Here is a 12,744-nt window from a genome sequence, read left to right as displayed (position 1 = left end):
CCCTGGTCCAGTAATCCACCCATGATACCACCCAGCCAAGTATCCGTCTCCTTTGGTGGGGGGGGATTCCCCAGGGGCGGTTGTGCCCCCCATGGCTGAAGTCCTGGTTTTATGGACACGTTTAATTCCTGCAGCTCCAGCTAACAGGAATGTGAAAGCTGCTGCCAACATAAATGCCGACCCTGCGTGTAGAGTCATGGGAAATTGACTTTGTCTTACTTTCTCGTCGCCTGCCACCAGTGATTGAAACCAGCTACTCTCCCAGAACCACACCTCTTTCTCTCGGGCCTGTGAACATCCTACAGGGAGGGCATCGTTAGCACCAGCCCCTCTGCATCCCCACCGCTCAATGGAAACACCCCCTCCCAGGCTCTTCTTTCATGCTAAGGTGTCAGGCCACCCATATTATTTCCTCTTTGGAAGACACGCTCAGTCTGGTTTTATCTGATGACACTGCTCACACAAAGAGCCAGACAGTGAAAGGGGGCCTCCCTCTGACAGCGAGATGGATGCCACAAGTGACAAGCTTTTGTTTCAGTAAAATAAACTCACATGCTGGCTTTGCGGAGGCCAAAGGCGGAGGCCAAGAGGAACAACTTGTTCACTTGTTCCCTGTGGTTGAGCAAACCATGGCACTGTTGGAACTTGTTACTTTTCCAGCTTTGGTTCGCTGCAGCTCTGGGGGCTGAGCTGTTGATATAAGCCCCCTGCTCCGTGGAAAATAGGGAGCGAGGCAAATAACGCTCACTCTGTGCAGCCACAATACAATCTCAGATCTGGCTTCAAATTACCTCGCGCTTTGTCCCCCCCCCCCCCCCCTGAATAGTTCATTGGCGCTAAAGTGGCAGTTTATACTCTACGTGCCAAAAATGTCAATAAAACCGCCCTAATCGTCCGTCCGATCTGTAACAGCACCTGCTTACGGAAACACAACACGCCCCTGCAGTCTATCTCTGCAGCTGCACCGTTTCCTTCCCTTTAAACCGCTACTACGGTCGGAAACGGATCAAAACGCAATTACGCATTTGGACAGGCGCACTGAGAGCGCTGAAATGACTTCCTGCTCTTTTGTTTTCTCTTGGATGTCGATAAAGATCAAATCTCCTGAGAAAAAATATCGAACTTATTATTATTTATTGTTGTTTTTATCTGAGCGAATTGTTCTTTAGACAAACTGTGCGTTTGTTTTTAAATGTGTTTTTTTATTTGGGCCGATCCGAGTTTGACCAACACTGACCAGTTTCTCTTCATTAAATTATTTGACTGATTTGAACCATCTGCAGTTTATTTAGGCCGTTTCCATTTACAGCCAGAACCACGTCAGTTTTTCTCAACTTTGGATATTTTAAAAATACATTAATAACCACAGATAATTTCACAATAATTATTTTTGTGTTTAATGCAAATATAATGTTTAATGACTTCTTTTTAAAAATCTGAATCTGTTATTTTACCGTCGTGGGATTTCACCTTGAGGCCTTCCGGCGTCTGCGCCCCAACCAGGATCCATTGGTGCTGCTTTATTAATGACACCGTTTCATTTAAAGTGTCCACATCCCTGCAGCTCAAATATTTCATCTTTAGATGTGAACAGAAATCAAGAACACTGTCTTAGCTGCACCTTCTTTCATTTGCACTGAGAAAAAAGTGAATAGAAACTTCACGTTAACGAATAAGCAGCTTCTGTGCGTAAAGGCTGAACACGGCGATAATTACATGGACTTTTTAAAACAACATTCGTGATCAATTCGATAATGAAGCTGAGTAAAGAGTCGTTTTAAAGGTCTTACCGACACACTCGTTGGCTTCTCTGGCCGTGGCGCGCTGCCATGGCCGGTCATAGTGGAAAGGTTTGCACCTGTCGCACTCCGGTCCCGCCGTGTTGTGTTTGCACTCACAAACCAGATTCCCCTCTCTGTCTTTGACGCATTTGGAAGCGTGTCCGTTGCATTTGCACCGTCCCCCGACCTGCAGGTCCGACACAGCGTAAAAGTAGGAGTCACGGGCGAGCTCCGAGTCGTCCTCGTTCTCGTCCCCGAAAGTGTGAATCCGACTGAAGATCACCTTGATGTCGGTGGCCGTTACCCAGTCCTGCAGCACCGGGGAGTTGTCGAAGTCGTGCGCCGATGGTCGGCCGTCCAGGGTGCTGAAGGCGATGAGGCCACCGGTCAGAGGGTGCATGTCAGTGTGGGAGTCGGTGCAGATGGCCTCCTGCTCGTTCTGCTTGGTGATTGTCGCCTTGTTCTGCCTGTTGTACATTTTCTTGCACTGAGTGGAATAAAACTGAAACGGCACCCAGGATTTGCCGTAGTCCATGGACTTGTAGATGGCCATGGATTCAGGTCTCGGTGAGCAGAACTGCAGGCTCACATAGGTGACCTCAAACTTTTTACCCAGAGACAAGGTGAGGGTGACGTTCTGCGGATACTGCACGTAGTTCTCTGATTGCCAGCAGGTGAGGTTGTGCGGGTTGTTGAGGTCTGTCAGGTACGCAGGTGGATGGGACTTCTTCGGATCCCCGGCGTCACACGTGTGGCAGTCCCTCGTCCTCTCCTCGCCCTTCTCGGTCACCACACAGTACCTGGCGGCGGGGTTGCCGCAGGTGCTGGAAACGCGCACGTCCTTCCCAAAAGCGGAGTTCACGAAGTCGGGGATGCATCTCCGCGGGTTCCCGTTCTCATCGTAGCAGGGATCCGGAGGAGAAGACTGGGCAGCAAACATGCTCAGCCCGTATCCTGCAAAAGCCGCTTTGGTCAGCGCAGAAACTGTCACCAAGGTGACCCAAAGCTCCAAAACCCTTTGCATCGTAATCTGCGCGCCGCAGGGACTGTTGCGCTAAAATGAAATGGAGACAAAATAATCAGAATGGATAAGACTGGAATAAACCCTCGATGCTCAGAGAGAGAACACTAGTGAAGCATGGAACACACTAAATGTGTAGGAAATATTCTTACGAGGCAAAGAAAACTCCACCCAGGACTCTACCTCCAGATGAACTGCTCAGGCTCAAAGTGTGGCACAACTCCTGAGATTCTGGAGAAGCTTTTCCCGTTTACGCACGACAAACTGCGGCTACCTCAGTCCCCCCTCTCTCTGAAATTCCCAAATAAAAACAAAGAATGGCAAATGCCCAGCTGGCTGCGAGTCTCCCTCTGCCTGTCACACCTCTGCCCACCTCTATCTCTGTCTGTCCCATTCCCTCCGTCTTCCCGTAGAAAAAAGGGGGTCCAGTCTCTTAAGAGGAGTCAGAGCCTCTCGAGCGTCTCTACAGAGGGAGGGGTGGCAGCGCCATCTTCCGGTACGAAACTAGAACTACACTTTGTACAATGAACCTGACCAGAAAGAGTCAAGACAACACATTAATCACGTGTCTCACCACGAACCACTGAGCCACATCTTCATCATCCACTGATGTGTGCAGAGGAAAACAGCTGCAGACATCAGGAAGCTTCCAGGAAGTCATTGTTCTCGTGTTGTGTGAATGAAGAGTCTGTTTTGGTGCAGGGGTCAGAACAACAAACTGAAGAGCTAACACAGCAAAGGACATTTTGAATATTTCCACTTTTCCTGCAGTGAAAGACCTGAGGACCGAAACATGCAACACAGTTTGCACAGGAAGCAAAGACGTGAAGGCTCAGAGCTGAAATATAAGCAATGCTCTCAGATAAGCTCAGTGCGATCAGATAAATTAAACCATGATGAGGAAACAGTGAGATTAAAAACATAAATTAAATATTTCACTTTGTCTTATATGATTAACTTTATTAATCCATCCATCCATCATCTAGACCCCCTTATTCCTTAACCAGGGTCCCAGGGATCTGCTGGAGCCTCTCCCACCTCTCTTTGGGTGGAAGATAGGGGTTCACCCTGGACAGGAACTTTACTAATCCTTCAGTGGAAATTCAGATGATGAGTAATTTCATACATTTAACATAGATAATGTGAAAACAAGCCTTAAAATGTGAAAACAGATTATTTCAAGAAGGCAGCTCTGAACTAGTTCTTGTGTTAAATGAGGTCTGGCACACAGAGGACTCCTCCTACACTGATCACCAGCTGAGTCCTACAAACCACCTCAGCATAAAGACTCATTCAGTTCCTGTTTTGCAGCAAATGCGTTCTTGCCTCTACAGTTGGAGGGTCTGTGTCTGAAAAGCAGCACTACAGGAGGATGTGGTCTCTGTGTTGTTTCCTACCACTGCTGTGTGTCATCTGTGGTCGATCTGGGATGATCTAGGACACTGATATCTGCAGCTGTCGGTAAGAGATCTGCTTCCCCCAGTTCAATCAGTTCTTTATTTCTTTTTCTTTTTATGTTTCAGCGTCTTTGCAGGTTGTTCCATGTCTGTGTTTCTCCAGCCGGGCTCAGTTCAGAGACACGTTTTTATATTTTCCTACATTCTTTTCACTAGAATGAACAAATTTGTCTTCAACTGATCTAACTTGTGTTATTCAAGCTCGGGTGGTTTCCTGTTCCCGTTCTTTTAAAAGCTGCTTAAAGAATTGCAGAATTACACAACATAGAATATGTTTGCTGGGGTATTTCATAAAGTTTCTGAATGAATGGATGGATGAATGGATGGATGAATGAATGGATGAATGAATGGATGAATGAATGGATGAATGAATGGATGAATGAATGGCTAATTCTGCTTTACAGTAGCGATGGTCAAGTGGGCAGCTGCACTTCATTCACCTTGAGAATCATGACTCATTTTGCTCTCTGGTTGCAACTGAACCAGCAACTGTGTTTAAATGATCTTAATGTTGAAAGATGCCACAGCGCAGATCAGTATCGTGGGTTGCCAGGTTTGCACGGGGGGCTGCACGATATGGTTTGCCCACATACAATGGAGAAACACCTGCTTCCTCCGTAGACAATTGACAGGCCTGCTTTGTGAAGCGGGATATATCAGGTACTGCTGAGAACAAAGCTGCTGCCTGCATTGCTCTGCTGCAAATAACAAACATATCCTGCATGTTCTTGTCTTTACCTTCAGTATGTTGTGTGTGTGCCTGTAGTCATTTGGCCTTTGCACTTTAGGAGTTTGAGCTTCTGGTTAAACGTCGTTCCTTAATCTCCGCCTCTCGCATCCTGCATTGCAGAGATTTCCATCCAGGAGTCTCTGCACCTCAGAGAGCAGATGCTCCTGTAGTCGTCAGAGCTAATAACATGTGGGCCTTAATAAATGTGTATGATCTGCTCAGGTCTAGGAGGTGCACAAAATCTACTGAGCAAAGATAAAGGGGCCAAATAAATCACCAATTGAATCAAATGTGAAACAGCTAAAAGTGAAGGAGGTCTGAGGCAGCACTTCTTACTGTGCACACACTCTGCACAAAGTGCATTTCACCTGTTTACGATGCAGTTTGTGTCTGATCAGAAATCTCTTCAATAAGTTTATGGTCTATAAATCTGCGTTTTCCTGTTTGGGTTGGCCCAGGTGACCCCAGTGTGTCACTACACACATTATCAGGTTAATCACAGTGATACGTCTGGACGCGGTTTAGCTTCTACATGCTGGAAACAAGCCGAGGAGTCTCAGAGGAAATATTCTTCTCGCCAAGAGGGACGTCTCATGGCAGGCTGGAAAAGTCTTTAACTGTCCCGGCCAAACCTTATTCTTTCCAGAACTGTCAGTTTCAGTGTGCGGTGTATTTGTTTGTCACCAACAACATGTGCACGCTAACCACAGCTGTCGTGATCTGCAGTAGGAACTTGTCTGATTCTGTTGCTTTAATGCAGCTGAACGATGCTTCTCTTTGAAAATTTAAAGCAATAACCTTAAATCTCTTCTCGTTATTAAACCAGCGAGGATCAAATGGGAAGTTGCCCTTTGGTGAGATTTATTTCCGTCCCCGCTTTGAGTCATATGAAATTTGGTGTGAGCAGCTGATTTTAAGAATGAAAAAGTAGAAGTTGAGGCCGCCGCTTTATGAGTCAGTCATCTCTGGTCCACTCATGCAGTCTGTGACTCACTGGTTCTGGTAGGAAGTGGCAGGTTGTGTTCTCGGCCCTGATGTCTTTGCTCTGGACATTTGCGTCTCCGTTTGTACGAGTGAGCCGTTGACTCTGGGTTGGGTTGGACTTGGTCTGGTAGGGAACAAGGTGTTGGTGACGGCAGTAACAGGAAGTTTGGATTACAGAAGAGCCATAACATATTGTTTTCCTGGAAGACAATAATAGTGTGTAATTCTGGTTTTTATTTTGGGACTTCCTGTTGGTTTGTCTTTTCTATTTGTCTGTGGAGGCCTCTGCAGAAGATGGAGCAGAGCTCGTGCACCGAGGACCGTATCCAGCACGTCCTCGAGCGTTGCCTCTGCGACCTGGGCCTCAATGCTCCTGACAAGCAGCTCTGGAACGGTAAGACCCATCTCCATCCCATACCAGGTTTTTATTAAGGCTGAAACTATTAACTCAGATAACGTGACCTAATGTGACCTGGGTTTTTATGTCACAGCAGAAAACTACATCTAGTAAAGTTCACGACATGTTAAACCTGATGTTGGGATGAAATGTAGATGTAGCTCGACCCATGACCTGATGCTGAACTTATTAAAATATTAACTGAATAATGGTCATTAGTCGTCAGAAGACACACCAGCTAACTGGGAACATGTTGTCCATCATTTGGAGTCAAATGGGAACTGAAAGTGGTGACAAACAGTCTGAGGAGTAAGAGACGACACAAAAGGGTCTGATATTGGCTCGTTGTTGAAATAAGCAACAAGCAAACGTGGCATAACTGAATATTACAGCATGTTTCTGAATATCAGTATTTTTTTACTATCACCCATCAGAATGAAAGCCAAAAGGAGAAACAAGTGTTGCTTCAAGCTTTTGTTTTGTGTTTTTGTCTAGCTGGACTGTGCATAAACCGCTGGTGTTTGGAGGAACTTGTGAAGAGAGATCCACACAACTTCCTCATCCTTCTACAGAAAATACTCAGGAAAACAAAAGAGGCAAAGAGCTTAAAGGCTGTCGTCATTTCCCAAAGCGTTCGGTTGGATGTGAGCTATAGCACCTTTCACTTCTGGGTTTTTCTTTCTTTCACAGGTGCGAGAGCAGCGTCAGTATGAAGTTGTGGTGCCTCTCTCGCTCTTGTTCTCTTCCACTCTCACAAAAGTGAGTGTGTGTACGTCACGATGAGGAACAATACACGTTGCACAATAACATATATTTTTTTACCACATCGGTTGTTTCTGCTCTGCCTCTTTCAGGCTCCGTATGTGTCTCCGGACTGTGGCGTCCTGCAGGAGGCGTACCTGTTGTTCCACAGTTTTCTGTCCTGGCCTGAGCCGTGCTGCTCTGCCAGTAAACGCCTCCTGAGCATCATCCAGCAGGAGCTCAGAGCCCCAGGTAGCACCGAGCCCCACGGTGCATTTTACAGCTCTGCTCTCCCAGTTAGAGATAAAAGAACATTAACCATGAATCAGCTGTAACACCTGAACTTTACCTGATGCCACTGAGAGTGTGGAAACCATTAGCTGCAGTAATAGGTGTGATTTTTAAAAACAATAGTGAAAAGAAAAGTGTTGGATTAACACCTAAAAGTTCAAACTAATCAGTTATGGTTCAGATACTAACCTGAGCTAATGAATAAATGGGCTAAATAAATAAAATCTAATATTTAAATGAAATAAATATCTGACATGTCAAGTTCCAGCCTCTAGTGCAGATGCAAACTGGATCAACCTGATCACATTGGCATGAAAAATGATTTTTGTTGTGACCACATGGGGGCAGTGTTTTCCTGCTAAATAGTCAGCACCTTAATGTGTTTGCTGCAGGTATTTCATTTCACAGACTGGTGAGGACGGAGCAGGTGATCTCCCCCGAGGTTCACGGCTCCAAAACTATGTAAGTTATTCCACATGTTAATGATGATCAGAAATGTCACCACAACAAACTAAACTTCATATATGAAGATGCACGTTCAGCTGGATTTAAAACGTGGTGTGCACGTGGCTTTATTAGGACCGTGCTGTTGGTGAGCCCAGAAGAAGACGTCCCTCCTGAGGTCCAGTCTGTCTCTGAGCAGCTGAGCAGCACCCAGCACTGCAACAGAGACGTCACCATCACCCTCCTCCTTCACGCCTTTCAGGCGGCTCTGGGGCCCAACCGTGACCTGCAGGCCCTCCACGCTACCCTGCAGGTGGCGACCAACACTGCTACCACTCTGGGTTGTTGTTGAGGGTTTTTTTTTTTTATCCAGGATGCACCCTAAACAAACTTTGTGTTCCTCCAGACAAAGCAGCCGGAGGAGCTGCAGCGGCTCCTGGAGGCAGTGACCGAGAGCATGGAGGCGGCAGCGGGTGCAGCAGATCTGAGCACAGCCAGAAAGGTGCTGCTAAACAACATGGAGAAGCTCAGAGGCAGCATTTCTGTTCCTGCTGCTGCTGATGGCTGCTCAGACGCTGGTGAGATGAGAATCCAAAAACAAAATGCAGCTGAATATGATCTATCCAGGTTGTTCCTGGTATCAAACACTGTCCTCTTGTCTTTAGCAGCTGTTCAAACTTTCATGCTGCCCTTCCCCAAATGTCACACCTGCTCCTGGGAGAATGACAACTTTGGTAACTAGTTCAGTTTGAACCGTACTCAATTTACAAACCACTTATTAAAGGTCCCTCTTTAATTGAAAAACCCTCTCTGTTTGACTGTTCTGCAGATTTTCTTTACGACATTCTCACGAGTGACCTGGATTCATTTTCAGACTGTTTCCTAAAAGTAGAAATAGACGAGGATGATAACAACGACACCAGCGTGGACGAGGAAGACGAGTTGGAGGGAAACAAAGTCAGCCATGAGTTTGAAAACCATCGCATCTCCACTGCTTCCTCTTCCTCTAGGGACTCCACGTTTTCCAGCTACTCCCTGTCCTCCAGCTGGTCTGTGCCGTCCAGCTCATCTGGTGTGGAGAGTGACTTCAGTGAGGACACGGCACAGGAGGACGCAGAGGAAGGACAGGACAGCCAGGCGAAGCCTAGAAACAAACCCAAAAAGAAGTCCAGGTCCCTGTTAGCCATCGATCGGTTCTCCATGCTTTTTAAGTCTCCCCGCAGCCCAAATGTTTGCCGCCGTGCCCAGAGCATGGCCAATCGCAGCGATTTTACCAAGGACTTCCAAAGAACCAGGTCGCCGCTCAAACACTCTAAGTCCCTGTCCAGAAAGACACACCCTCTGCAGACGTCCACTGCTGCCTTAGATCCTCTGTTCCCCCAGAGGCACCTGTGCGTCCGCAGGAGGCCTATCCTGAGCTGCTCTGAGGACGACGTGGCCGAGGTGCCGACCCTGGTCAAAGTGGTGGTGTTTGGGGGCGACAGAGAGGCCGGAAGGTTGGCCAGAGCTTACAGCGACCTGCAGCAGAAAGAGAGTAAATGTCCTCGACTCACCAAGGTCTGCAAACTGCAGTTCTACTTTGTTCCGACCAGAAGGAAAACTACAGGCATCTCAGGAGGAGGACCGGCACTGCCCGAAGGGCAGACAGGAAGTCCAGCCAGAGCCACTGCCTCTGTGGTAAGAGTCACATCTCAGCTGGTTCAGCCTCTGAATGTACACATGGCTGTTTGGGATCTTTGTGGAGGATGAGGTTTTAATCCAGACTTAATCCTTCTTCAACAGGAGTCAAATGGCGTCTCACCAGAGGACGGAACGGTTGATATCGCACACATGTTGGGTACATTGGATCCCTGGTATGAACGGAACGTCCTCAGTCTGCTCAGCCTGTCCTCTGATGTCCTGAGTCAGGTACCGTCCTGATCCAATCTGCTCAGGACACAACATAAGTGATGTGACGTGATTATTGTGCAGCCTCTGTCTCCTGTAGCGACGTATCCAAGCAGCCTCAAATGAATTATGAAGCTGTTCAGAAACTAGAAACAAGCTACTGAGAGTTTTATTTCCCTGTAACGTTTTGTATGACAGGCAGCTGTAAGTTCTAATACTCGTGTGTTCTTCCTGACCCAGACTGCCTGTAAGGAGGGGAACGTATCAGAGAACAGCAGCGTGGAGCGTCTCCCCCTGCTGGCCGACCTGGTGCTTTATTACTGCAGACACGCGGAGCAGCCGGTTCTGGTGCAGCTGTACCAGGCTGAGGTCAGAGAGCACCACACACACCACCAGGCTGCGTCCACATCCCAGGCCTGAGTGTTCCCATCAGACCTGCTGTTTGATCCATGTGTGTCAGGGACATGGACCAGGTGTGAACCCCCTGAGCTCCTAAACTGCCACCATGCACAGACTGAACTGACATGTGAAGAACAACAACGTCATCTGTGCTCAGTTTCCTCCAAAGCTGCTGGGTTCCCATATGTTCCTTCCAGTTTGGCTCCATCAGGAGCTTCTCCATAAATGTCCAACCAATGTGAAGCGTCCTGGTCTCTCCACTGCCCCCCCTCCTCCATGTTGATGTTTCCCACACTGAATGATGACGACAGGCGACATGTGCAGAGGAGGGAGACGTTAAAACGACCACAATGATTCTGGTCTGACCGTCCTGACGACGCTCGCACACTCACACATGATAGGAATCAGATCTAGGTCCACTTATTCAGGTGGCCCAGATCTGGTTTGGTCTGTTCACACTGTGGGAACATCTGGTCTGAGAAAACAGCAGCTGTGATGTGGACGCAGCTTTTGTTGTTGCAGTAATCAGAGTTTAGTAGAACTGACAGGAAGTGTGTGATGTTTCCTCCACACAGCTGACCCTGGCTGGAGGAGAGAGGAGGAGGGAGGTGTTTATTCACTCTCTGGAGCTGGGACACTCGGCTGGAACCAGAGCTGTTAAAGCCATGGGTGAGTGACACAGGGGGACCAGGACAACACACACACACACACACACACTCACACATATGTAACCTGATGTGTGTGTACTGCGTTGTGTTCGTAGGTGCTGCCAGCAAACGGTTTGGAATTGACGAAGAACGAGAGGCTGTGCCTTTGACTCTGCACGTTGAATACAACAAGGTGCAGTTTCTGCTTTGACACCCACAGATTTCCTGCAGCCCAAACACTAAGATGCTGCAGATGTGGCTCAAAGTGCCGGTACCCTCCACTTAAATAGAAAAACTAGTAATCAGCTTCGAGTTTTAATACAGCAGATGTGTTTGTGTTGAATCAGAAGAATTCAGCTGCTTCCTCAAAGAGAAATAGGAGGAGAGCTGTGCTTCATTGAAGTAGAAGGTAGCAACACTTTAGGCCACTTTATGTCGAAGCTCTTTCTAAACCTGCCCGTCTGCACTCCATTACAGGTGGCTGTTAGTGGGAGGAGTCAGTGGATGCAGACAGACACAGTCTGCACATCCATCAATCTTTACAAAGACTGCAGGAGGCCTGAGCAGTCAGGTGTGTGTGACAGTGAGGCCTGCGGTCCTGCTTCCTGTTTGTTTGCATCTCAGTCTCTAAGCAAAGTAAATCTCGTCTGTTTAGATTCCAGAACAGAGAGTCTGCAGCTGACGCTGACTGAAGTCGTGAAGAGGCAGAGCTCCAAGTCTAAGAAGTGCTACAACCAGGTGAATGGTGGTTTTACGCATTAAAACTAAACCCAGTGTGCCTCAGACTCCTTACACTCCCCCTCCCTCCACTTCCCTGTGGCAGCACATCTCAGTGTCAGAGGTGACGGTGGACAAGGTGCAGGTGAACGGTGCGGATGATAGCACGACTTTCGCTGTGTGTCTGGATCAGGATGAGAAGAAGTTCATCCAAAGTGTCACCAGGTACAACACAGCACCACCAATCACGTCCTCAAAGCTTTACTCGTTTCACTTTTTTCACCTTCCTCCTGATGATACGTACTGTGACATCTGAAGTTTAACATAACGTGGACTTGTTGTAGTGTATTTCAAAATCTTACTGATGTCATACAGTGAAGCTGTGGCCTCTGTACCTGCAGGTGTGACGTGTCTCTGTGCTGTAAACCTGGGAGCGGGTCAGACTGGAGGTCCTACAAGCCGTCGCCAGGCCAAGTCCAGCCTCTGCACCCGTCCTACTGCTCCCTGCTCTGCCTCCCCATCACCTCCTTCTCTACGTCATACCCCTGACGCACAGAACCAACCCGAACCACGGAGCCGCCGTGCCCAAAGCGAATCTAACCCCTGCAGACTTTAAAAATGAGACTTTCTTCGAATGTTTGTGTGTGGTGACTTTTTGTTTCGTGCACCTAAAATCTTGAAAGTAAGTTTTTATGTGCAAAAGTCTCTGAGGTCCATAAACTCCCCCCCTCCCATCGCAGGAATTTTCTCATGAGGGGCCAAACCTTTGCACAGGATTGCAGGCAGAGCAGGATCAGAGCAAAACGAAAGCAAATGAAAGAAGCTGCATCGAGCTAATAATCAGGGTGATGTTTGCTGACCCACATACTCTTCATTACAGGTTTGACTTGTGGCTGACATCAAGGTGTGTCACATATTAGGAACAGGTGTGTGTGTGTGTTAGGAGATTGTTTATTTCTAATCACAGAACAAGCCTTACTGTGTTTATAGTCACATCAGGATTTCACAGCAGGGTTTCGACACGTCAGCAGGATAAAAGTGATTACTTGATTAATACTGTGTGTGTACTGTTGACCCATGACACATTACATTTTTTAAAACATGTTTAATAAAATAAGCTATTTATTTTCAGGCAGAGACAGTGAAAATCGATTTATTTTGTGTGTATATGTCAATAAAATCAATCTTCAATCAGCCCTGTTGTTTTTTTTTTTTTTTTTGGACTGAACTTCCTCTTCAGTATTAAAC

At 47.3% G+C, this 12,744-nt stretch overlaps 2 protein-coding genes across 5 annotated transcripts in view; one reads left to right on the top strand and one right to left on the bottom strand.

Annotated features, from left to right (window-relative positions):
• ntn1b (netrin 1b) overlaps positions 1-3,223 on the bottom strand; it is a 36,241-nt gene extending 33,018 nt beyond the window's left edge. The window contains exons 1-2 of one of the 3 annotated variants that reach the window (XM_026324069.2): positions 2,955-3,223; positions 1,791-2,835 (exon numbers count right to left, since the gene is read on the bottom strand). In XM_026324069.2, the coding sequence (XP_026179854.1) occupies positions 1,791-2,805 (1,015 nt within the window). In that variant the 5' untranslated portion in view covers positions 2,806-2,835; positions 2,955-3,223. Of the gene's footprint in view, positions 1-1,790 lie in introns of all 3 variants that reach the window. The other 2 variants (XM_026324070.2, XM_033325323.1) reach the window with 2 other exon arrangements.
• An 899-nt stretch (positions 3,224-4,122) lies between these two features.
• On the top strand, positions 4,123-12,691 carry LOC113141557 (phosphoinositide 3-kinase regulatory subunit 5-like). 2 transcript variants are annotated; one of them, XM_026326041.2, is made up of 18 exons: positions 4,123-4,263; positions 6,255-6,367; positions 6,866-6,966; positions 7,061-7,129; positions 7,225-7,363; positions 7,795-7,864; positions 7,982-8,159; positions 8,253-8,424; positions 8,515-8,580; positions 8,676-9,523; positions 9,629-9,754; positions 9,974-10,102; positions 10,708-10,801; positions 10,896-10,972; positions 11,257-11,350; positions 11,435-11,517; positions 11,603-11,721; positions 11,898-12,691. In XM_026326041.2, the coding sequence occupies exons 2-18, from the start codon at positions 6,268-6,270 to the stop codon at positions 12,043-12,045; spliced, it is 2,613 nt and encodes an 870-aa protein (XP_026181826.1). In that variant the 5' UTR covers positions 4,123-4,263; positions 6,255-6,267; the 3' UTR covers positions 12,046-12,691. The 2 variants fall into 2 exon arrangements, with proteins under 2 accessions (XP_026181826.1, XP_026181825.1); XM_026326040.2 differs by having other exon boundaries at positions 8,512-8,580.
• The last annotated feature ends 53 nt before the right edge of the window (positions 12,692-12,744 follow it).

Source organism: Mastacembelus armatus, chromosome 8 (assembly GCF_900324485.2).
Source record: "Mastacembelus armatus chromosome 8, fMasArm1.2, whole genome shotgun sequence".
NCBI classification, from domain to species: Eukaryota; Metazoa; Chordata; class Actinopteri; order Synbranchiformes; family Mastacembelidae; genus Mastacembelus; species Mastacembelus armatus.
The sequence above is the reverse complement of the archived record's forward strand: the minus strand, read 5'-3'. Positions and strand labels throughout refer to the sequence as shown.